Raw genomic sequence first — 24,468 nt, forward strand, 5'->3', positions numbered from 1 at the left:
CCGCATAAGGCGAGAAAAACTAAAGAGCCCGGCTTCACTTTTTATGTTTCCAATTTTATTTTCTCTGGGGCTCAGAAAGATAATGCGTCGAGCAGATCTTTCCCAGATATATGCTACCCACTAAGTTATAGAATTTTCAGTATATAAAACACTCCTCCAATATTTTGATTGCTCTGAATTAAATGATTCGATCAAAAAAAGCCTAATTAATGTTTGCGTCGTGTTATGATACTCACTTTTTAATTTGCCCCCCTTTTGAAACGTTCAGTCCGGCCACACTATTGAAGAATGGGCATTTCATATTTAAGTTGGCATTGACACCACACGGCACCCTGATGGGGTCCTTCATAGGCGTCATGTGGTTTTTCCACTCTTGGGTAGCATAGTCGTGCGAGATCTATATTATATACAGTAGCCAAAACCGGTGGTCCAACAGTAAGAGCTCGACCAAGACTTTTTTCGTTATGAGCTGCCACGTCTAAGGGGTTTTATAACGCACAAAGAAACGCTGCCCCCCCCCCTCCTGTAATAGTCTCAAATAAAATAAAAAAACGAAAAAAAAAAACACCTGTTCAGGTAATAATCAGGGGCAATATAGAATTTGTGAATTATAGTGAGACATGCTATATATTGGTTATTTTTTGCTTATGGCATATTGAAATATGGTTATATAATAATTTATGTTGAAGATTCTGTAATTGGGAAACACTGAAGGGTTAACAAGTCTGCGTCCTTCTCCAAGGTGCTACCAACCTGCATCACTTTGTATCGTAATTAGATAGAAGAATATCCTCTAACCCTGCGTCGAGTGGATTAATATCAAGAATTCTGTGTTATATAATCAATAGTTTTTAAACACTGCTAACGAAGCCATTTTGGACAAAAAAAAACCCCCAAAAAACCATAAAGCTGTAACGTTTAAGCATATAGCCCCGTAGTAAAATAAACACGTGTATTAAACTTACATAGTATAAGGGAATAATATATCTTTAAATGTTTAAGAACGCAAAATCATTTCTGATTGCTATTTAGAGTGACTTAGAAGTAAATAATAAAGAAAAAGCAATATTTTACTGCATTTCAACATTCTGCATAAAGAGCATTTTAATTTGCTTACGTTAATGTTTTGCACGTATTTTGCCGTTTTTGTTTTATTTTTATTTTATTTGAAATCTTGTGAAATCTTTTAAATCTATAATTGTTTCGAGCGCATCGAAAGCGAGCATTGTTTCAAAATGTGCGTCTCTCTGGCCTTCCAAGAGGTTACCGCTTTGTTCAATAATATTTTGTTAATTCATAAGTTGTTTGCCTTTTGTTTTGTCCTTTCTAACGTTTATTTTTTTCCCTGTAAAAATAAAGCTTTTTTTTTTTTTTTATACGTATAATTTGCATATTATTTTTCCAATTCAAATATTATGCGGTTTGGAAGGAACGGTCAGTCCTGGACTATTTTATTTGTTAAGAATTAAGAGCGTTGGATTTTTGGGGATCTAAGCATTCAGGAGCCTGATTAATAATAATTATTATTATTTATGGTTTTATATAGCGCCATCAAATTCTGTAGCGCTGTACAATGGGTACAAAGCAGATCTTATTGGTTGTGAGGTTATTGATGTTCTGTATGATATAAGTTGCCGTAACAAACGTTTGAACAGGAACACAATACATTGAATTAAGATCTAGGCTGCTGTACCGATCCACGGCATCAGAATCTCACCGGTATGCATCATCGACATGAAAATAGGTTTTGCAAACTCCAGAACAGAATTAACCAAATAACACCCCCCCTCACACATATAATAAGATTTAAGCAGCTTTTATCAATATAAAACATACCTTTTTTTGGCCCCCTTTCTTTGTTACGTACCTTAATCAATCAAGGTGTTTCAGTCTTTGGAGAAGAGAGGAATCGAGCTGCTTGAAAAGTCGCCTCTTAGGCACCGTTGGTCTCTTTGACAAGTGTCGCTTAAAAGATAAAACCCCCTTGGCTCTAATGGACGGGCACAGAAGCATCGCATTATACATTAAACACAGCTCACCGGTATAGACGCCATAATATGCGGTCACCTAAAAACAAGTACGTTATGCATAGAAATACTTTGCAATTTACCTACTCGGTCTTATGGTGTCCTCAACAAACGATAAAAAAAAACCAACTAATTTCCGTCCCGAATCACAGGGCAAACAATCACACTCACAACAAGTTACATGCAGACATGACTTCCGCAAGGATAATTGTCATTGCCCCAACTCTTAGCACAGTAGTGTTACGGGAGTCGATCCTCAACATGATCAATGAAATTATGAGTCAAATAGGACACACAATAAGGATCACATGATTAGCCCTTCCACAAGCCCCTCGTTCATAAACTCAACTCTACAGTGTCTTGTCGCTAGGAAAGTATGGCCTCGGGGCTTATGAAATACTACCAAAAAAACACAACCTCACGGATACAAAATACATGTGCAAAAACCGTCAGTTATGTATTTATTGTTTTTTTTAATAAACAATATTTTATCTTCAGTACATTAAATTTACTTCGATAAAAACGTCGTTCTACAAATGTACACTTGAACTTTTTTAACAAAGTATAATAAAACAAAGAATCCAATAAACAGAATACTTGACATTTACAATTCAAAGTCAAATTAGCAGATTATGAAATATGTACAGAGCTAACGTATATAAAGTCACATGCACGCTTTTTTTTTTTTTAACACTGTAGTAGAATTAACTTGCTTTAAGTCAAATGGCTCAAAGTAGGGAAACGATTTTATGCGCAGGAGAGGAGATGTGGTTCGCTCTTGACGTGAAACAGAAATCGCTTGGAGAAGAATTAAGAGGCCTTCTGGCTTCTTCCCTGAAAAAAGACTGACAAGAATGAAAAATAAGGAGAAAAATGAACCGAAGTCCTTGTTTATTGCCGGAGAAATAGCGTCCAACAAGATCCGTTTTTGGGGCAGTACGGAGAAGACGTATGCGTAGCCCATGTGATTCAAAAATAAAGAGATGATGATTTACTCATTTGTGGTCTTTTTACCCTTAAGAAGGGTGTTATATGTTTTATGTCATCTCATGTAAGCAGTGTTTCATTCTTCCCAACCGCTGCTTTTAAGATGTTTCAGCCAGAATATTCAAATGAAAGCACCTGCCTATTGAGATGACGGTGAGCCTTAGTAAAGACGACAACACGAACCGTGTGGGTCCCGGAACAGCCACAAACCGGAGCGTATAAAAAAGAAAGCCTCATCCGGTGCAAGAAAAAAAGGCGCTAATACTGTCATTTTTTTTTATTTATTTTTTTACCAGAAATATCACCGGACTCTGCGACAATAAAGCAGACCTCTTTGCCAATATAGATAACAAGGTTGAGGGGAACATCCCTCTCCCTACAATCGGCACCATTCGTATACTTAAAACATATCTTTTTAGACAGCAAGGAATTGAACTTGTTTTTTTTGTTGGTTTTTATGTTTTTTGTTGGTTTTTTTTTTTTTTTTTTTAAACACAAGCCACTTGTAACCAGTACAATTTTTTTGCTCCTATTCGAGTCAGCATTTTTTTTTTTCTTTCATGTCGTTCTTTAGATTTTATGAACTGGTTACTAAACATATAAAACAATGAAGTTTGTTAAAAAAAATAATTAAATAGGTATATAATAGTACTCCTATGTAATTAAATACAGTTCAAGTTTAAGAATATTGACTGTAGAATAAAAATACAAAATAAAAAGTTTGGCTTTCAGCACACCTTCAGGCCATTGAAGAGCTTAAGAAAAACAGTAAACACTTAAAAAATGTAGAAATAGAGATTCCGTTGACAACGTTGGACAATGGGGCAAGGGTCTGCTAAAACGTGTTAAGGCTTAGTGTCATCACGCTCGCTCGCGTAAGGTCTCTGATGAAAAAGATGCCGCCATAGAAATGATTATGCACAATCTATATACTGGTCAACATCCCTAACCCGCAATGATGGAGAAAACGAGGCAGTATCCAAAATTTGGGGACTTGGGTCATGTAAAGCAACGCCACGTCTTGAACACACTCATGGAAGCCGCCAACTTCACAAGACAGCCTTGAGGCATTAACAGGAGTTATAGTCCGATAACTGGCTGCTTTACAGCATGTAGTGATGACAGAGAGACATGTCCTCTGGTGCTTCTTCGCGAATCTCTCAAGAGCCGCCTATGGGATTGAATAAAAAGAGGGCAGCAAACCAGCTCAGAAACCACTTTGAGGAGTTGAAATGACACTTTCTCATGGACAATGATTGAAGTTGAGCATCCATGTAAAATCTTCTTTGCATAGAAACTAACCATTAAAAAGATGACCAACCATCACTTCTTCCGGCACTGAAAAAGCTACTCATTTTTTTTTTATATCTTATTTCCGCACCACGCCAATTTGAAGCAAGGGAGTTAAAACAATACAACACAAATTGTGCTTTCCAGGACAACCTTAACGTGTAAATTTCTTTGGTTACATGGAAGAAAAGGCCTAGAGTCCGGCTTCTTTAGGTCCTGCGATGCGATCGAGGGTTTGGTGCTTATCCGCGTTGCTTACGGTGCCTGGGTCGGGTTATCTGGAGTCTACCGAAGCCTCCATAATACTTTTAAAAATGGTTCCTCAAGTATGTTGTATTTAAGTCCTAGAAAAATCAAACCGTGAATCCTGCCGATATCTATGAATTAGTTCTGAGAGCAAAAATATAAAAACCGTGAGCACACTGATGAAATAATACTGTTTCTTAGGGAACATTTCCGTAGAATAGCTTGTTTCTTATGAGAACCGTTAGAATGATCACCTTGTAATGCAGTCATTTATAGAGACAGCCTCCAGTTGTAGTTCTTGGGGGGGTAAAAAAAAAAAAAAGCCCGGAGCCCTTTGGAGAGAAACTCAAACGCAGGAACTTTTCCAGAAGTTGCTTGTGATAACGCTAGCAGCCTCTTCTCATGTAGCCTTACCCCACAGAAACTCCATACTGTATGTAAATCGAACCTGGAATATTCCCAATCTGTAATGGAGTTCCATTAAAAAAAAAGCAATAAAGTGCAAATATCCTCAAAGTTTAAGTACTAAAATGTATAGGTCCAGCGGAAAGTTCAAATTTGTAGTTTTTTTTTTTTTTTTTTAGGTCACTCGAACCTATTGATATAAACTATGTAAAAATTCTAAACAATTTTTTTTTCAAACTGTTAACGGTTTAAAGTAATTTTATATCCTGGGAACATCTGAGTTTCCAGGAAGAAAAAAAAAAAAAAATAGATATACTTTCTTCCCTAGTGCAATCGTCGAAAAAGGAAAAAAAAAAAAATACAAAAAAGAAATCCCAGTGATTACTTCCTGAAGAATTATTATTTTATGTAGCACAATATGCGTTCAACGCATTTCATTAAGCAAACGTTTCTCAGGACAGTTTCCCTCACTTGGAGGAGGTTTGAGAGATTACTTTGACATTGTACGATAGCTGCCCGTCACAAAATAAAAAATATCAATGTCAATTCTTCGTCTGGAAAATCTTCTCATCTCGGATTTTACATTTGAAAAAAAGCGCAAAAGGCTTACTCAGCCCGGGTTCTTCACGAAACCTTTAAAAAATAAAATGATATTCTAGGAGAAGAATTTGGCAAGAAATACAGTCTCTGAAGATGTTTCACTCCAGTCTGGGTAAAAGTAAAGCACCTTTAGGCATGACGGACCTCATCAAAGCTACGACTGAGGACGCATCACGCTTTTAACCCCAAGCGTAGGGTTCATTCCGCGGAGTCCAGGCCATCTGATGGAGGAGCAATCTTAAGACGGAAGGTACCTGAAGAAAGAACACGGGAAATGCACAATTAAAGACTCCTTTTGCCACAACAGATCATGGAGGTAATCATTAACATCCTTGTAAAACAGCCAGCAAGGATCATATAATACAGTGATTTTCTTATTGCCCTACGATACTTTTACTACACTAAATTATTTATAGAACCCAGACCATTGTTGGTCCTTGCAGCGTGTATTGAGAATCACTCATTTCACATTATACAGACTAAGATTACGTTCTGGCTTTGTTTGGACAAGAAACCACTTCTTTGCTTCTAGGAGCAGACGCGCATGTTAACAGCGTGGAATTAGCCCAGAATATATATTTAGCGCTCGGTTTAATGATCATTTACCTGGCTGATTAAAATCCATTGACGGCTGCTTACAGTCCTGAGCTCGGTGGCCGCTGGCCCCACAGTTGTAACACGAAAGGTTTGCGTTCTTTTTGTGAGCTGTGCCGTTCATGGATCCCATCATTCCCTGAGGATGGTACACCCCTGCCGTGCCCGGGATAAAGTTCTGCATGGTTGGCAAGGCAAAGCTGGGCTGCCCCGAAAGCATGGAATCTGGATTCAGGCTATTGTTGTAGGGAGCGTGGACTACAGGGAAGGTAGCGCTGTTGCTGTATTGCTGGGTGTTGATGTAGCCATTATTGCACACAGGACTGAACGGCAGAAGAGGGAAAGGGAACATCGAGGGTGCCGAAAAGGGATGCTGGAAGTAATTGCCATAGTTGACAGCCATGCCAGCCGAGCCGCAGTTTCCGCTGCAGCCACAAGAGCTGCACACCGTGCAACCTGTTTGCTGCTGTGGCTGGTGAAAGTGATGGTGGGCAGGTGTCTGGCCGGCTACCTGGATATTTACTGAAGGTGTATTTCCGACGCCACTATAATAACTGCTATCGGACACTGACGTTATTGCAGGGCTCGAGCTGGGGGCTGGGCAGTTTGAGATATTGGCCCCGCTGGCAAACGCAGGTGAGGCATGGCTGCTTGAAGACGCTGTGCTATTTGCACAGAAGTTGCCTGGCATTTGGGTTACCGGCATGCCGCTCATAGCAGAAAAGGCAACTTTGGTATTGGCTGTATAGAGAACATTTCGTGGATTTAATATTGCGGGAGAGACACTGGAGCATGCAGCTTGGCCAACCACGGAAGCATCGGCGGAGGATACAAGAAGTTTCACTGGTGTGCGCGAAACATGGAAGACCGGAGCGGACGCCAGGGTGATGGGAGCACTGCTTTCCGCCATTAATGATGGCTGCTGGGTCTGCTTGATCATCCTTTCTCCGGAGGTTGAGCTTCCAACTTTGCCTCGGACACTAAAGCCAACAGTCTGCTGCATTGCGCTGCCATCAGGCATTATGGAAAGAACATGGCCCGGTTGCAACGGACCCGGTGAGGGTTTGACATCCACAATCATGTTCGCAAAACTCTTTTCTATTTTAATGCTGCCTTTGGGTCCAGATGAACCTTTGCTTCTTTCTTCTGAAGTCAGACGAGAGTGTGAAGACGACTGGTGCAGCTTTAGCTCCGAGTTTCCCCTCTCTGATTTGTGGATTGTGTTCATAAGATGAATGGGGGTTCCTGAAATCATTGGAAGCGGCAGAGGGTGATGACCAGAAGGGCCGGATACCGTGTCATTCTGAACCGGCAAAACCTGAGCTGTCGGACGAATAGAATTTGAAGTGAAGTGATTCACCAATAAGACAGACTTCTCTTTCTCTCCACAGTCCAAAGGCCTTCCAAGACCTACATGATAAATAAATGATACAAGGGTTCACCGGGCTGTGTAGGATCACGCATCTGGTTATAAAAAAACAATATCAATAAAAAATGTCCTTACGCCTGTCCATTTCCTCCGAACTATCTGAGCTTTCCTCGCGCGTCTGGAGTCCCATGGGGCTCGAGGGAGAACTGGAGTATTCTGAAGATGAACTGCCCTCTTGAGGCATCTGGTGAGTTGGTGGCTCCACATCCACAGACAGCTCTACACAGAAAAAACAATTGCAAGCGCTGGAGGAAAAAAACAACTGGATGCTAATCAACAGTCAGGAGATACACCAGACCAGCTCCTTCGGTCCAGAACAGCATTTGGATTCCTTGTTTAGAGCTTCTATGACATGTAATACAAAGTTACGAGTTATTCCTTTTGCAGATCTACACAGTTCTAATTTAAACTTGCATGTTACGCTTGTTTTGTGGCACATTAAAATTGCATCTCCCACTATCCACTCTTACGTAGGAACTTTGGAGAGATCCAGTGTCGCTGAAGTATATAATAATATAAACTGGACCGGTTTCAACATTTTCTTTAAAATTATTTGTTGGAAAAAAACTAAATTGGAGCATGCCAGATGCCACTACATTACATTGAATCCTAAGCATGTTTTTACGCAGTTTGGGGAACTTGCCTGGTTCTGGGTGCAAAGAGCAGCATTTTCAAGATGTGCAAATATGTTACCTGTGGAGTGGCTACAAAGAACATTCTGCACAGGCCCCACGTGGCTAGTAGGGGGAACCCTTGCCACCCCGCTGCTGTTAAAAGTAGTACACGGGACTGGATTGAGGCACCGCTTCTCAGACTTCTCCCTGATGCACACAAAACAAGGAAAATTAAACAAGGAAATATATTACACAAAAAATCAACTTTAGGAACTTTTTTTAAGCCAAACATTTGTAGAGCGGGAGCATATAGACTGAATATGTTCTTCACACAGATCCATTAAGAAAGCTCCTGATCACTTCCTTATTCTGGAACCACAATAAACACAAATTCTAGGCAAAACAAAGCGCAGGATGGGGTGGCTTTCAGAGAAATCAGGATATGATGTCATGTTGTAAGACTGAAAAGAGCCTGACTCAGTGAAAGCATGGGTGGGTAACGAGCCTCTAAAAATAGCCGTGCTCTATAAACACAAGGCCATCCTCATGCCCGACACTGCCAAAAGACCGCAACTCGCCTAGCGGGGCTCGGCTGACATAAAAAGGTCACATTTGGTGAAATTAAGCATGTCCAAACGCATACATATTAACCATTACGGTACAAAAAACACTAGTCTCACTTTGCCTTTTCTGTTAATCACAGTTATAAAGCACCAAACGAACATTTTAAACGGCCATCCTATTCTAATTAGACGGCTATTTTTTTTCGTTGGAATCGTATGCAGCAAATTAAAGGTTAATTTTTTTTATATTATTTTTTTTTTTTTTTTTATTATGAGTCACAAAACCAGTAGTAAATGATCACATTTACTTCTCTAACTCCAGCTGTGTTTTCAGCTTCTTCTTTGCTCCCATGGTTAGCGATTCAAATTTATTCAAATCTTCCTCAGTGAGACTCAAAAACTAGAAAGGGAAGAAAACAAACACAATGTATAACAGCAAAAATACACAATAATAAAGAAAAATACATGAACATTTTTTTACATTTTAACATACTAAAAGGGAGATAAGTCCTTCCAGTGGGAGTCGGTATGCTTCTAAATGATGGACTACTTCAAGTGAAAGTTCTAAACAACTTTCCATTATCTAATTTCTAAAATTACGCAAGAAAAAGAAAGGAAATCCCTACAGTTTCCACAAGGGAGCAGTGACATAATTATATCTCCTTTTTCCAAAGACTGTTACAAAGAACCGAAAGACATCGGAATATGACCACAAGTTTTTTTTTGTATATATATATATATATATATATATATATATATATATATATATATATATATATATATATATATATATATATATATATATATATATATATACATACATATACATACATACCATATACATACACACACATATACTCAGTAACTCTGGTTAGTTACCAAAAAGAAAAGAAAAAAAAAAGAGAAAAACAATTCCATGTTGAAACAGTAATATTTTTTTTTTATGAAAAGTGCCGTTTATGAGCACTGCTCACTTGCTTTGTGTATTGGATGTTCACAGAGGAAAGACTCTTCCAAGTCAGTTTTTATGTGATGGATAGTGATGTCCATCGTTCATGGACTCCAATGCACAGTTTTGCATGCAAATGCATCAGTATGCAACAGAAACAATCTCCAATAAATATATATATATTAAAATGAAAAGCTTTTGATTGAGTTTCATGGTGCCCATATTTAACATTCATAGGAGGTAATTCCATCCCAAAATACCAGCCAGCTACTGAATATGTTGCATTCATCCGCATTGCATGTTTTAACAAAAACGTCCTTTAACATATTGGAAAAGTCAACATAATCTAAATCTATAGACTAAATATCTCACCAAAACCTCTCTAAACTGTAACTCGGCTACTTGTGGAAATCCTGAATCCACAGAAAGTGTCCTGCAGAGCCACAAACACGCGCGGGAGGCCTCGCTCCTTACTTTTTTCATGGAAAGTTGACTGAAGACGGCATAGTATTTGTGAAGACGCAATTTCCTGAGCCACTCCAGGATTTCCTGTTGTTCTTGAGTTTGCGGACTTGGCACGTTGGGAGTGGATTCAGTAGGGGGGCGATACACTACCGTAGCGGAGCTCGAGCTTCCAGAATGTGAACAGGGGGACAGGGTCACGGAGCTGTGGTGCGATGCGCTGCTGCACTGGGAAGACTGGATACTGGCGACACCACATATTGGTCTGAAAAGAACACGAAGAGAACAAGAAATTAAATTAAGTTACGCACAAGGCGAAAACCAAGCGCCTGCCCTGGATGCAACTAGGTAAACATACATTTCACATCATTCAGGCATATTTATCATCGCTGGAGGGGAAATTAAAAGTCTACCGATAGGTATAAATCAGCACACGAGCGCTTGGTTGCTCTCTTACACAAAGCACGTCATAGGAACTTTCACCCATATTATAAGTGTTATAGAGAATGATGTCACAAGGCTGACTTACCGTACGGATGGGCCCACTGGATTGCTGACTTTAAGATGGGAAGTACTGTTAGGATCTTTATTTGGGAGAAGAAATAGGTATACATTAAGAATACACAGCATCGCATTGTTAACAGAACAGAAATTAAAAGGTTTGTGGACTCACTTAAGCTCTGGTGTTGTTGGTGGCTGGGTGAATTACTGAAAAATTTCTTGATCAGGTCGCTTTTCAGCACATGGGAAGGCAAAGATACCAAATACCTGTCGAAATAAAAATACATCTATATTAAAAGGGCAAAACGTTCAATCGAAACAACGTGAGCAGCGAAGCTTGCTGTCTGATAAACCGCCAATTGCAAAATATATGAAAACAATGTCTAGAAGCTTAATAAATTAATTTTCCGCTTAAATGTCACGTGTTTTATTAACTAGCCAATCCTTTTTACAGCACCTTTTGCAGATGAAAGTCCAAGAGGTTTTTAGATTAAGGGAATAAATTGCAAAATATCAAATACACTTTTAAATCAAAACAAGAGATATAACCAGAGCCCCGCAGTCTACAATCATTCATAAAATAACATAGGAATGCAGTTTGGGCACGGACTGCTGAATACAGGGCCTGTACACACACACACACACACCAATGGAAGCCGGCTATATTTTTAGCTTTTATTTCATACAGGGAAGTGCGTACCGAAGGTCGAACTCAAGGTCCGCGTGATTCCGATCCATGGAATAGGAGTCCATCCTAATGCCATAAGGAATGCATTTCTCCAGGTTCTCTTCTGGGAACACATGGGAAAGCTAAAAGACATGCATCGAATAATTAAAATCAAGATCAGTAGCCCCCCACCGCCCAAAATGCAAAGCAATTCACGAGGCTATTTGTAAGAACCTTGCCCTGGCTGTAACAGCATTTCTACAAAGAAAAGTGTTTCCACTTCTCAATACGCGGCTCTTTTAGGGGTTCTTTTCTTACCTTAGAAATGAGCTCCAGGATTTCTGTAGTGGATTTGGTTACCAACGATACAGAGGAATCAGACCACAAAACCTATAATAATAAATAAAAAATGTTTTTTTTTTTAAAAAAGGATATAGTTTGCAACTTTTTAACAATCTCTGAATACTAGCTGCGGCGTACACTGCGGATAATACCTGAGATACCAAGACCCCAGAATGAAACCTTTGGGGGAGTGCTCGCGTTACTTTCTTTAATACTAGAGCAATTTTTGGGTGAAATAAAAATAAAGAAAAACATGCAGATTCCATTTCAGGCACTTTCCTGACTGACGATGAACAGCTACCTAATGGCTACGCTGCATCCCAAAACTCAATTACTGGGCTGTCTACATATTGCATCAATAATAAAGTGAGATAAATGGGACCGCTGCAAAAAGTACAAAGGTCTCATTAAATGTAAAACAATACATGCGAGTGTTCATCGTGCTATAACGATTCTCCCGGCAAGCACTGCTGATGGCCCTTATAAAGCTCCTGTAATGCTGCCGCATCAGAGTGGGAAACGTGCTGTCAGCACGAGTACAGTGACATCATCATATTCCGACTGTCTGTCACGCTGACAAACGGACACAACCAGACTTCACTTTATCCACGGCACCCACCGATTATTAGCAATGCTCTATTTTTCTTCATAGTAGTCGAGGAGGAGAAGTGTATGGTCAAGACATCATTTAAAAAAAAAAAAAATGTATTGTGGTCATGATTGGCGCAGCTGCTTTTTTATACTTATTGTACAGGAAAAAAAACTGTACACTTTGGACCAGAGACATGGTGAATAGCTGAGCCTCTCCCCACAGCGATGGTTGTACTATGCTTTCAGTCGTTTTGGTGAAAGAAACCGCATCCTCTCTGTAACGTGGCACTCCGTGGTATAACGCGTTTACGAAACCATATTAAAAGACCGTGGGGCAGACACCAGCGTCGCGACGACATATAGCTGGGATCTGCTGTGGAGAGAAGCCAATGCTAGCTGGCCCGTGTCCAGCATATAAATGTAATCTCTCCCTTTCTGTGCTAGGCCGTAAAACTGAAGGACCGGGTCAAACTCTACAAGCAAGTTGTTAAAGGGCACGCATTAACCCTTTAAACACCATTTTTCATCTTTATCCTCATCCGTTAAAGTGCGGTCTTCTTGTTCTACATGATGCGATCTGCCACGGAAGCAGACAACATGCCGGCAGTGCCGAGCATTTACTATCACAACCCCACCATCTACTATAGACAAATGTACACACCTCAAAACAGCAGTCTGAATTCTTCTCCTTCTTCTTGTGCGGTAATACTTTCACTTCGATTTTCTCAACATTCACTGCAAAGCCAAGACAACGGTTACTTAATCGGATGACGATTATACGACATTTATACACGGAAACCAACACATTGTCCTGCGGTTTTTCCTATAGTATTATCAAGCTTGAGAAAACAAAAGTAGATTTATGAAAACCTCATCTAGAGATAACAGAATTATTTATCTGGGCTCAGTAACATAGACTGGTATACGGCTCTGAGAGAAGCAGCCTCTGCAGATCAATCGCTTGTCTGGAATTCAAAAACCTGCCGAACATCAAGGAATCGGGAGCAAATATTAGATTTACCGTGCGAAGCTGCACAGGAACCCCCCCTGCTAGCAAAGGGGAGCAGTCCAGGGGAGATCCTAGATGCTGCAGCTTCAGTACAGGCACCTGCTGAAGGATACAGCACCGCTTATAGCCCAGATAACAATTCTCGCGCACCGTTTAGTTAATTATGCATTAAGGACTACGGCTCTTTTTATGTTTCTCCCACAGTTTAAGAAGAGAATTTAGACTCTTCTAAGAGAAGCTTCATGATCTATCTGGTGCTCATACAAGATTATTCTGCTTAGTGTTTACATCTGGCCAGCGCGGAGATCTGTCTTGAATTAAAAAGTCATTTCCCAAGCTCCTCGAGGCCTGTGATTTCAATATTCCAAGGGAGGGCTGTTAACCCCTCTCATGCCAAAGCAGTAAATGTCTTTCTAATTTGCTTAAGTGATAAGAGCCAAGTTTCCGCACCTCCAGCCTAAGGTAATATTCGATGATATCACCCGCTCAGAGTCTATGGGCTCTACTGAGCTTTTCCTCACCATTCTTATAACGATCATTTCATTTGGCGCAGAGGTGCTAAAAGGACATGTAAAGGACTCCATATACTTAAAAAAGGGCTAAACAGGAACAAAAATAACCAATTAGATATTCCAGGAGCCTGCAAGAAATGACAAAAAGGTTCTATTACCTTGCATAAGAAGCAACGATTGCATTTAAAAGTTTCCATGCATCATTTAGATACATTTCCCATAGAACCTTAAGGATTAAAAAAACAGCAATGTCACGAACGTCACAAAGTTAACTTAATCGCAAAGAAGCACATGCGCAAAAGCCACCCCGCAGAGTATACACAACTGGGAAAAACCTCGACGTCCGCTACGGCTGATCAAAGAGAACCTCGCTGCGGCTTCACATCGTTTCCATGAACTGGAGTACAACCGCGAAAAAAACCCACGTCTCTACCAAGTACAGTCATGATTCATACATTTACTGGAGAAAGAGGGGAGGACGATGTGAAAAGCAGATGTTATTATTCAGCTGTTTGAGGCCCTCGAGAACATGTGACCATTTCGTATGCACCGTCTAGGTCTGGAGACTTGATGTTCCAAGGGGGAAAAATGTGGGATAAACCTACAAACCTTTATCAAGTCTTTTAATGAGGAGGATTTGGATTTTAGCCAATGATAGCTAAAAGGTCATTCATTTTTTATTTTTTTTTGCAATTCATTAGGCATCCTGAGTAATTTAAGCAGTGCCACGCTCACTCACACACACTCACTCTATGCAGCTATCAGGCCACCTGAGAGAAATGCCCATGCTGATTGTGCCACAGCCACAGAGATAGGACAATCCCATTACCTGAGCGCGGAGCCCACAGGCGCCTATATCTGCAGCAGTTAAATATGTAGGCAATGGGCCTAACCAACATCACATAACACAGATGTGAAATTGGTTAGGGGGATCTATAAAACATTACTGTTCAATCCAAAGGAACGATGAATGAAAAAGACTAAAGTGAAAGCGCAAACAAATGTTTAAAGCTTTAACTCACTTGGTCACATCATCCATTAATGGATTCTGGTGAATAACAGAAATCTGAGCTCCCAGTGGAAGCGAATAGAGTATTGGGGCAGCTTGGCCAACAGGTAACCGCTGCTGACGGTCCAATGATGGGGACTTTCTACCCTCCACATTGTCAACAGAGATAGAACCCAAGTATCATATAGTAACATAACATCCGTGGCAGGGTATACAGTGCATTTAATAACAGACACTACTCTATTTAATGCTTCATGATGTAGCAGTATTTCAAACAACCAGTCTTCATTTAAGATGTATTCTTAAGGAACAAAGGACGCTTTGTAAGCCATGTGTCTATAAAGGACCACTGCAACGGGGATTAATATTAAAAGATGTTTACGACACGGGGAGCGCTTACAAAAATACCATGTGCTGTGTCTCCATTCTTCGTTTCCTGTTTATGTTACAGTTATACTGTATTCCCCGGTCAGTAAAACAAAGCTGTAATTCCACAAACGCGCATTCAGCTTAATCGGGGACAAATAACTGAAACTCCTCAAAAGGAAGCCACATTTAAAACATAGAAAAATAAGCATTTTCCACCAGACGTTGGGGCGCATTCTGGCACTTTGCTCCATTACCTTGTATAGTAAAATGAAGAAGTGTCCCTGCTTTAAAAGATCAATCTTAAAGAAACCAAAAAAATTGTATGGATTTACATTAAGCAAAGACACTGAAGGTGTTAAATGAAGTGATGTAATGACAATATTGTGTGTGTGTATATATATATATATATATATATACACACACACGTGTATGTATATATTCAGCTCTGGTAGCTCAGTTTTAACCCAGGTGTTCTGTTCCAATTCTAGGAGCTGGCAGAATATCGGAGTGCTTGTATGCTTATCTTAAAACATTTTTCTTTACCCGTACTTTAAAGACGGTGCTATTATAGTTTGTGCCAAAGGACAAACTGCTTCAAGGTGAACATTTCCAGGACTTTGCATTCCTGAGTATACACAACACCACCTGTACTGAACCAAAACGCTGTTGGAACATGTCAGGTTCACATGCGTCGTGCGTAATAATAACACAAGGCAGAGCTTAGTATTCCCTTTTCAGCAGCCGAGCTACACATCTTCTTTAATTTCTGGAAAATCAAGGTTCAAATCATTTCTTTTAACAAGATAAGACCTTGTTAGCTTTACTCAGCAAGTACGGCCATTACGCATACATTCGTGAAATGTGCAGCCAAAACTTCATTTAGTTTATAAATGATGCTGCCGGAAATCAGACATAACTATACATTTTGAAACATATAAAGAAACGTTCACAATTACTATGAAAGTACCCCGCAAGGCCTAAGAGTCCATGCTACAATGTAGCATATTTTGCCGTTAAGTACATTAATTATTTGCTTGTTACAGTGATATGAAACATTTATAAATAAATAGAAGGCTTTATAAATATTTTTGTTGTGTTTTCGGGCCTAAAAGGCTAAGCAGAGAAAATAATTGCATCCGAATACTGCTCGTTGGCAAATTACATACAATTTTATTAATTTTTTTCTACATAAAAGCTGTTTGCCGAGCTTTTACACACACTCTGAGGCACTCACGAGGTTAAGAAAAGTAATGCGGCCTCTGATTATTAACGGTCCTTCCTCTGTAACGAGCTAACGTGTCCATGCAGCCGGTATAAAAGAGCAGAGGATACGCGCAGCTGCTGCTGGTACAGCATGCCTTGGCTTGAAGATTTTATCTGATGAGAACACACCAGAATCCAGATCAGATAACTGAACTCCTAATGCCGTGTAATCCCAAAGGCCGCGCAAGAGCAAGGAATTCACAGCTCCGTACAGTGAATAAAGAAAATAAAACGCTCAATAGCATGTCTGTTAATCTGACGTGTGAGCAACGCCCGGTAAAAACCGCTTTAAAAAGATCATATAATATACTGATACAGGAGGATAACAGGCGCATACAAACACTTTCTTCTTTGCATATAGAAAACAAGTCCTCGAGCAGAAGCAATTTATGTAACGCTGATCATTTAAGGGGCTGTATTTGTGGGTACGACGCGGGATTAGTAACGATATAACACACGCTCACCTTTGGAGTGCTTTCCGGAAGGCCGCTTAGGTAACGATTCTTCTGTGGAATGTGCTGATGTGTGTAGTGCATTCGCTAAACTGTTCCCCACGCTGGCGATGGGATTGTCCACCCTTACAGTACCCTGTGGCAGACAAAGGCAAAACGCTTAATTCCTTACAAACATGAGTGACGTTAGACATTGTCAGATCTACAGTAACTAGATGGTAAATCAGCCAAGAAAGCACACTTCGAGTACCTGCATGAGTTGTGTGGTCTGCTTGGCAGTTTAGTTGGCTGAGCCCAACTGCCAAAATGAATTGAATGCCCTGCTTGTGTGTGTCATGTGGGCAGCACAGCCATGCTCCAAATATTGCCCATCGTAACATGTACTTTGACCTTATGGAGTTTGACACAGGTTAATATTTCCCTGCCACAGTAATAGGAACACATACTGTGGACCAAATCAACAAGAAAAAGTAAATATTGTAAGATTAAGCACAAAATAATGTTCCATAACATGAAAAAAAACCACGACATTTAAAATCTAGATTCCCGTATCGGCTAACATCTACACCCTAAATAAACGAAGCGCGATCTGACATCACCATAGGTTTTATAAAGAAACCATCCTTAGCCTCGGGTAAGTATTATGTAAAGAAGGACCGACCTTCTGCAGCTTGCCTATTGCAGAAAAGAGCAAAACAGCTAAGAAAGTGCTGGTAAACTATACGCAGATTAATTCATCCTATGATGTCATGGACAACGCTCAGGTCATACAAGGTTCCGTAAGACGGTCGTCACATCTTTTAGCTATACGAGGAAAAGAGCCAAGATTTAGATTTTTGAAAGAATGACACAGGTCTAGCGCTGTAGCTTACTTTAGTGCAGCCGGCAGTCACCTTGCTGCTGGTAACCGTGGTAGTGGTGGCCGTGGATACGCTGGCTGTGCTGGTATGGGTTGCCCCAGCGGCGCTGTGCCTGCCCTGGATGTGAGCGAGCTCTTTCCGCAGCAGCTGCTTCTGGTGGAAGCTGAAGGCTGGGTGGTTGGTGGCCATGGTGAAGAGCAGCAGAAACTCATCTCCAGTGCGGCCGTCATTGAGTTGAAGTCCATAATTGTTGATGATGGAGTCAATGTGAGTAAGGGTGCGGCACAGGACACCCGCAGCCTCCCGATTGTCGGAGGCCAGGAGCGCCAGCGATACCAGCAGCTTACTCCGGACCATCTCATCTGTCAGGTTGGTGAGGCTGGCAAGGTCAGCGGGGTTGTTGGCCTTGATCTCAGAATCCCGCAGAGAGTGATAGTCTTTCCGGGCCAGGTCTTCCAGACAAGAGCCAAGGAAGCGCAACTCCAGTGGGATACACAGGTCCAAAAGGCCACACAGGAACTCAATCCTCTGGGAGGAAGTGAGCTCAGAGAACCATCGGTACACACTGTCCCTTTGCAGGGGACAGCGCTGCTTCTCCACCATTGCGGAACCCTACAAGGGGATCCTTGTGAGCTGGTTTCTGGTCACTGGGATGAAGAGGACACTGCCTCCCGTCCTGGGTCTTCCCACCAATTCCTCCCTCCGGGCTCTCAGCAAGGCCCAGTGGTAGCGGCAGTCCGGGGACACATGCCTCCTGTCACAGCCATCAGGCCCCCTGCATGTTGGGTTCACTTGGGGATATGCAGCATATGACACGGAAACCTGGGGAAACAGATAAGTGACTAAACAACAAGCTGCGCCCCAGTAACCATCACCCCCTAACCACTCTGCGATAATAATATACCCCACATGACGGTATCCACTGTGTCAAAATATGTATATAGAAAAGTACAATACCGGGTCTATATGAAATGTCTCACACAATGTACACTATGAGGGCTATAAGCCATGTATAGAAAAAAGTAATTATTGTGTACAGTACAGTATAATGTATAGTAAAAAAAGGCTATAAGTGTACAGTAAAAAAGGATATATATGTGTGTGTGTACAGTATAATGTACAGTAAAGAGCTATACTGTGTACAGCAGGTAGGCTATATAACAGGGCAGTAGTGGTGTGTGTGTGTGTGTGTGTGTGTGTGTGTGTGTGTGTGCCCCCTGACAGGGCAGTAGAGGGGTGTGTGTACCCTGACAGGGCAGTAGAGGTGAGTGTGTGTGCACCCTGACAGGGCAGTAGAGGTGTGTGTGTGTGCACCCTGACAGGGCAGCAGAGGTGTGTGTGCCTCCTGACAGGGCAACAGAGGTGTGTGTGCCCCCTGACAGGGCAGTAGAGGTGTGTGTGTGTGTGTGTGTGCCCCCTGACAGGGCAGTAGAGGGGTGTGTGTGTGCGCCCCCTGACAGGGCAGTAGAGGTGAGTGAGTGAGTGTGTGTGTACCCTGACAGGGCAGTAGAGGTGAGTGAGTGTGTGTGTGTGTGTGTGTGTGTACCCTGACAGGGCAGTAGAGGTGTGTGTGTGTGTGTGTGTGTGTGTACCCTGACAGGGCAGTAGAGGTGAGTGTGTGTGTGTGTGTGTGTGTGTGTACCCTGACAGGCCACTAAAGGTGTGTGTGTGCACCCTGACAGGCCACTAGAGGTGTGTGTGTGCACCCTGACAGGCCACTAGAGGTGTGTGTGTGCACCCTGACAGGCCACTAGAGGTGTGTGTGCCCTCTGGCAGGGCAGTTTAGGGGTGCATTAAACGCTATATGTACCGTTACGGCCTATCTGCAAACTGGGCCCAGGTCCCTCTCACTCACTGTAACAATAACAACAACAAACCCCGAGTATAGGATGACCCGCAGGCGCTGAGGCCTGTCCACAAGCTGTCCGCTGCCGCTTCGTACTGCTCCAGGTTACGCGAACCCCGTTTCTCCGCTTCGGTTATTATTTTTCGTGGACTCAAAACCGTTAAAAGTAAACGGCTGGCGCCCCCAAAAACTGACACGACGTCCCACCCGCTGCCTTCTACACCGCAAAATGCGGTTGGCTGCCAAGAAACTTGGCCCCGCCTTCATTGTTAAAGAGACGTATGTGGTTGGTGGAAACGGCTTGTCAGTCACAACTCCAAGGGCTCTAGGCACGAAGGTAGAAGCGGTGTCGTGGATGGCCAAGGCCAGCTGTCAATCACCAAGCGAGTGATGATCCGCCCAATGGCCTTGGTAACGTCCACCCTCTTGCCTACTGTGATTGTTGTAACTGCTAATTGGTAGACATCGATGCCATTCAAGAAAAAAAAGGCGGGACTAATGAGAGATTAAACCATTACAAGTACAGGGGTGTGAAATAGTGTTTAATTAGTTGGTTTTTTTTGTAGGGGTGGTATTACCATAATAATCTCTTATGACATTTATACTATTTTAAATCTACACAAACCCACCACTCCATAAATAATTATGTATTCAAAATAAAAAAAAAACACTTTCAGCCACCACATAGACTATTCCATGGCCTACAGTAACAAGAAAAATATGTAGTGGCAATATGTGGTTTTAACCTTTTATTGACAGGATCGTTACAATATTTATAGTCTGAGTAAAAATCATATGTAAAACCATGAAATATGATTACACCCCAATAATGCGAATAATAATAAAAAATATTATGAGTGTCTTTACGGCCCCTCGTTGGAGGCCAAACGCCTCAGACGGCGGCAGGTTTCACTGAATCCCATGGAGAGACTTTAATTAAATCAGATAGAATTAAACGTATGTCTTGGACCTATAGAGGGGACGGGTTCAAAGGTCAAACCCAAAAACTGAACGAGAATTTGGAGTGCTGGCCGATAGGACGTTGCAGTAGTTGAGGCGGGAAATACTTAGGGAGAGATTAAGGAGATGATAGGCAGATCTGAGTGTCGTCGGCATATGGCATTGCCATATTATTTTACAAATCTAATCTGAAATTGTGAGTCGTTCTTATATTACGTACTTAACTCCGAAATTTAGGTTTGTGCCTCTCCTCGCATCATCACAGATGTGAATAGAACGGAGCTTCTGATTAACAGCTAGTACCGAAAGGCGTGATATGTGCGCCAGAAATAGATTATCCGCTATCACGGATTACTCCTCCACGCTGGCTCCCCCTGCTTCCACAGGCATATTAGGATTATATAATATATTTTTACTATACATATATATATATATATATATTTACCGGTATATAAAACTGAGAAAGAAAGCTCCAAAGAATTTAAAGGAATAGAATTTATAGCAGGTTTTCTATAATTCCATTTATTTTGGGGTATTTTGAGGCTATTTCCATGTTATTTTTAACGTTCCGCTCCAGTATAATAATTCTATCAGTGTTTATAAACTTTCAACAAGGTCTATTTGAAAACAAATCTATTAAAACAACAACAAATAAACAAACAATCATTTGTTTCATTTCAGAAGCAATTCTTTTTTTTTTTTTTTTTTTTATGTAATTGAAACTGAATTACACCCAAAGACCCCGTGGGACCTGGGAACAGGTAGTGAGGAACGCTGCCAGTTAATAAAAGAAATCTCTGGTCACGCTATGCGTATCAATTATAAAGACGCTTTTGGCAAAGTTCCAAAGTGGGGGCATTTTTATGATCACCAACAGGCACGTGGGCTGAGAATCATTATAGAATGTCACTTGATTTAGTGAATAAGCCACTTTCCTGACATGCGTAACATTGCCCACTTGGTGTCTCACTAGCTCTGTATTAGATGATACTGTACCGAGGTTCAGACCCCACCCGGGGCATTAGGGGCCAACAGATCTACCCTGTAACACAATCGCTTGCATTCTTCACGTGGTTACATTAGATACATTGTATTTTATTGTCTCTATGAGCCGATATCCAGGGTTTAGCGGCTCATCACGTTTATGTGGCATGGACCAAATAAAACCCATTAACACACTGGGATGGCAACACTGATTTCCTAATAGTCAGGGCTTTATACGTGTTTTTTTTTTCCATCCCGCTTCATACTGCAGGCTTTTTAAACATGCGGATTGCGTTGCTGTGGGAATTCTGCGAGAAGGATGTCTCAATGGTCAAGACACAGCAACCTTCTAAAACTGCCATCAAGATCAATACACTCATTAAAAAAAAAACTACGGCTCAAGGCGTTTACAGTGCAGGGTGCGTTCAGATGGTTTTCAGTCGAGCTTTTCATATAAAGACCCCGACGTAGATATAATTAGGTGGGGGGTGGGCGCTTTAAAGGCCACCGTCTTCTTACAGGAGCCGCTAATGACACATTGGATATCGGAGACTGATCAATAAAGGCTGCTGTGATGCTGGTATTAATGGTGACAGCCACTGGCAAGTCTATGGGAAACTATATTTCCTTCCAGCAAGGGCACAAAACCCATCCATGGTAGAAATACCTGATTTTTACCTCTTTTCCCCAGTTTTTTTTCCAGTTAATCAATCCTTATTGGGGCTTTAACCCCTTAAGGACAATGGGTTGTCCTTAAACCCATTAAAAACAATGCATTGTGAGCCCGTACATGTACGGATGTACGAATCCAATTCTAACCGCAACACAATTACCATTAACAGAATACACAACTGTCATCTCTTTGCACAGCTGAGTAAGGCAAGCTGCTCTAGTATTTGCAGGCCAGCAAAGGCACGTCTCAAACATTACTTGTGGGGATGTGGATCTCCTGATTTCTTTCGATAGTCCCTTGGAGAACTCCTTAGACCCTTGACCCTAACAGGCTCATGTATGACCCCCTCCGACCTCTTTCCACCGGTGTGCCAATGGCTTGGAGACACAAAAATCCTTTAGATCAAGAACAATTTGGCAAGCAGAATGTATAGATCAAAAAACCTTTAGGGACAGAGTAAAGGAAACCTTACGTCTTACAAGATCGCTTATTGATTTGCATTCTTTAACGCAAGAAAATAGAGAATAAGATGACAGCTGAAGCCATTCCTACGACGCAGTGATAAATTAAATCAGTAATTTCGGTACAAAGAAGAACAGTTGGAGTTATTGGCAGAAACCGACACTTTTAGGATGGCATTTCTCCAAATTCAGGAACGCGCAATCTGTTTAAAAAGGTGCAGTTATTTTGAGAGAATTATTTTAAACCTTCCTCTGATCTAAAGGCCTGTAACAGGCTGTGAAGCCACGCTTCCAATAACCTCAGCAAACACAAACGTTCAAATCCGCGTCGGGAACCTAAAATCCTTATGACTCAGTGCCACCCGGCGACCTGCCGTCACCCGCAAATATCCCGACATATACGCTTCAATAGTCTGGAGAATGGAATCGACACCCTTATCTTATTCTGTGCCGCTCTAAGGTTGGATATTACGCAACTATTTGAGATGAATCCTATTCTAGTAAAAGACTCTTCAACGAGCCCATAGATATAATGACAAAGCAAAGCACGCAACTCGGAAAGAGTCAAAGAAAGGGTTTAGAAAGCAGACGCATGACAGAATTCTGGGCTAATAGTATAGATCAAGTGGAAAAAAGGTTCTAGAGTTTGCTGGCTAGTTTTTTCTAATGATGTGAGAATTATTCAGTATTTCTGCATGTATATATATATATATATATATATATATATATTGCAATATAAAATAATACCTTTTTTATTGGACTAACATTCCATGTTAAGGACACGCTTTCCATAGTATAAACCTCCCTTTGTCAAGTAAAAAGCAATACTATATCTATCTATCTATCTATCTATCTATCTATCTATCTATCTATCTATCTATCTATCTATCTATCATCTATCTATCTATCTATCATCTATCTATCTATCTATCTATCTATCTAGTGCATATATATATATATATATATATATATATATATGTATATACATATATACATATATATATATACTATATATATACATATAAAATGATAGATATATATATATAATAATAATTTTATATATATATATATATATATAAACTAATTTTAGTTTTCACCTAGGTTTTTGGATATGTGTATTATTATTATTTGATACATTTCATGTAAGATACATTGTAAATAAGAGCTATGGGCAATAAAAGAGCATATGGACCAAGCATTGCAGATGCCAGTGGCGCGTGGCAGTCCATACCCGGCATACCCCTATATAATGCAATGCTATGCAAGGTTGGCGTCTGGTGATTCTATTTCCAAAGCCCTTGCGGCATCTTGGTTTATAGAGCCTGGCCCATTCCTCCATACAGTTACTGACGGGCAGTAAACCCTAATTTGCTGACTTCTGGCTGCAGATTTAATAGGAAGTCCCATGTTCAGTATAGATTTAATTAAGGGAGTGTCTGAACCTAATGGCTTCACTCTGCAGAACACGGAGATATGGAGGAAACAGCAGGAAATTGCACTTGTGTAGACAGACACTAATGAGATAATCCAATCTGCTGTTTTATTACCACTGTCAACATTTCAGCCCCATGTTGGAGGGGGCAAAAAAAAAAATGTAACAGATAATAAAATGATGATTATAAATGTGTCGGAGGTGAGTGCGTTTATCAGTGATGGGGGGTTGGTATTAGACAGATTTATTGCTAATCTACGTGAATTATTTATGGACCGCCACGCATTTATATGATTATACTATCTGCGGAGCAGCAGCGCTATGCATAGGTACAATATTAACGCCTTCTCTGCCGCTGAAGGGTCTAAGTA

At 41.0% G+C, this 24,468-nt stretch overlaps 2 protein-coding genes across 3 annotated transcripts in view; one reads left to right on the top strand and one right to left on the bottom strand.

Moving 5' to 3' along the window:
• LOC149299258 (microtubule-associated protein 1 light chain 3 beta-like) overlaps nucleotides 1-8 on the top strand; it is a 6,902-nt gene extending 6,894 nt beyond the window's left edge. The window contains exon 4 of the mRNA XM_089486399.1: nucleotides 1-8. This exon is cut by the window's left edge and continues 164 nt beyond it. Within this exon, the coding sequence (XP_089342525.1) occupies nucleotides 1-8 (8 nt within the window).
• A 5,745-nt stretch (nucleotides 9-5,753) lies between these two features.
• On the bottom strand, nucleotides 5,754-18,344 carry LOC149299259 (zinc finger CCHC domain-containing protein 14-like). 2 transcript variants are annotated; one of them, XM_089486489.1, is made up of 13 exons: nucleotides 17,754-18,344; nucleotides 16,894-17,017; nucleotides 12,929-13,002; nucleotides 11,653-11,724; nucleotides 11,368-11,477; nucleotides 10,840-10,934; nucleotides 10,696-10,750; nucleotides 10,179-10,431; nucleotides 9,064-9,155; nucleotides 8,272-8,399; nucleotides 7,656-7,797; nucleotides 6,162-7,549; nucleotides 5,754-5,809 (listed from the first exon to the last, which is right to left on the bottom strand). In XM_089486489.1, exons 1-13 carry the CDS (start codon nucleotides 18,342-18,344, stop codon nucleotides 5,754-5,756), a joined length of 3,180 nt encoding a protein of 1,059 aa, XP_089342615.1. The 2 variants fall into 2 exon arrangements, with proteins under 2 accessions (XP_089342615.1, XP_089342614.1); XM_089486488.1 differs by having other exon boundaries at nucleotides 6,162-7,559; nucleotides 7,654-7,797.
• Between the last annotated feature and the right edge of the window lie 6,124 nt (nucleotides 18,345-24,468).

This window comes from Sceloporus occidentalis, unplaced genomic scaffold (genome assembly GCF_023333645.1).
Source record: "Sceloporus occidentalis isolate IW3139 unplaced genomic scaffold, rSceOcc1.0.p SCAF_29, whole genome shotgun sequence".
Lineage (NCBI taxonomy): Eukaryota > Metazoa > Chordata > Lepidosauria > Squamata > Phrynosomatidae > Sceloporus > Sceloporus occidentalis.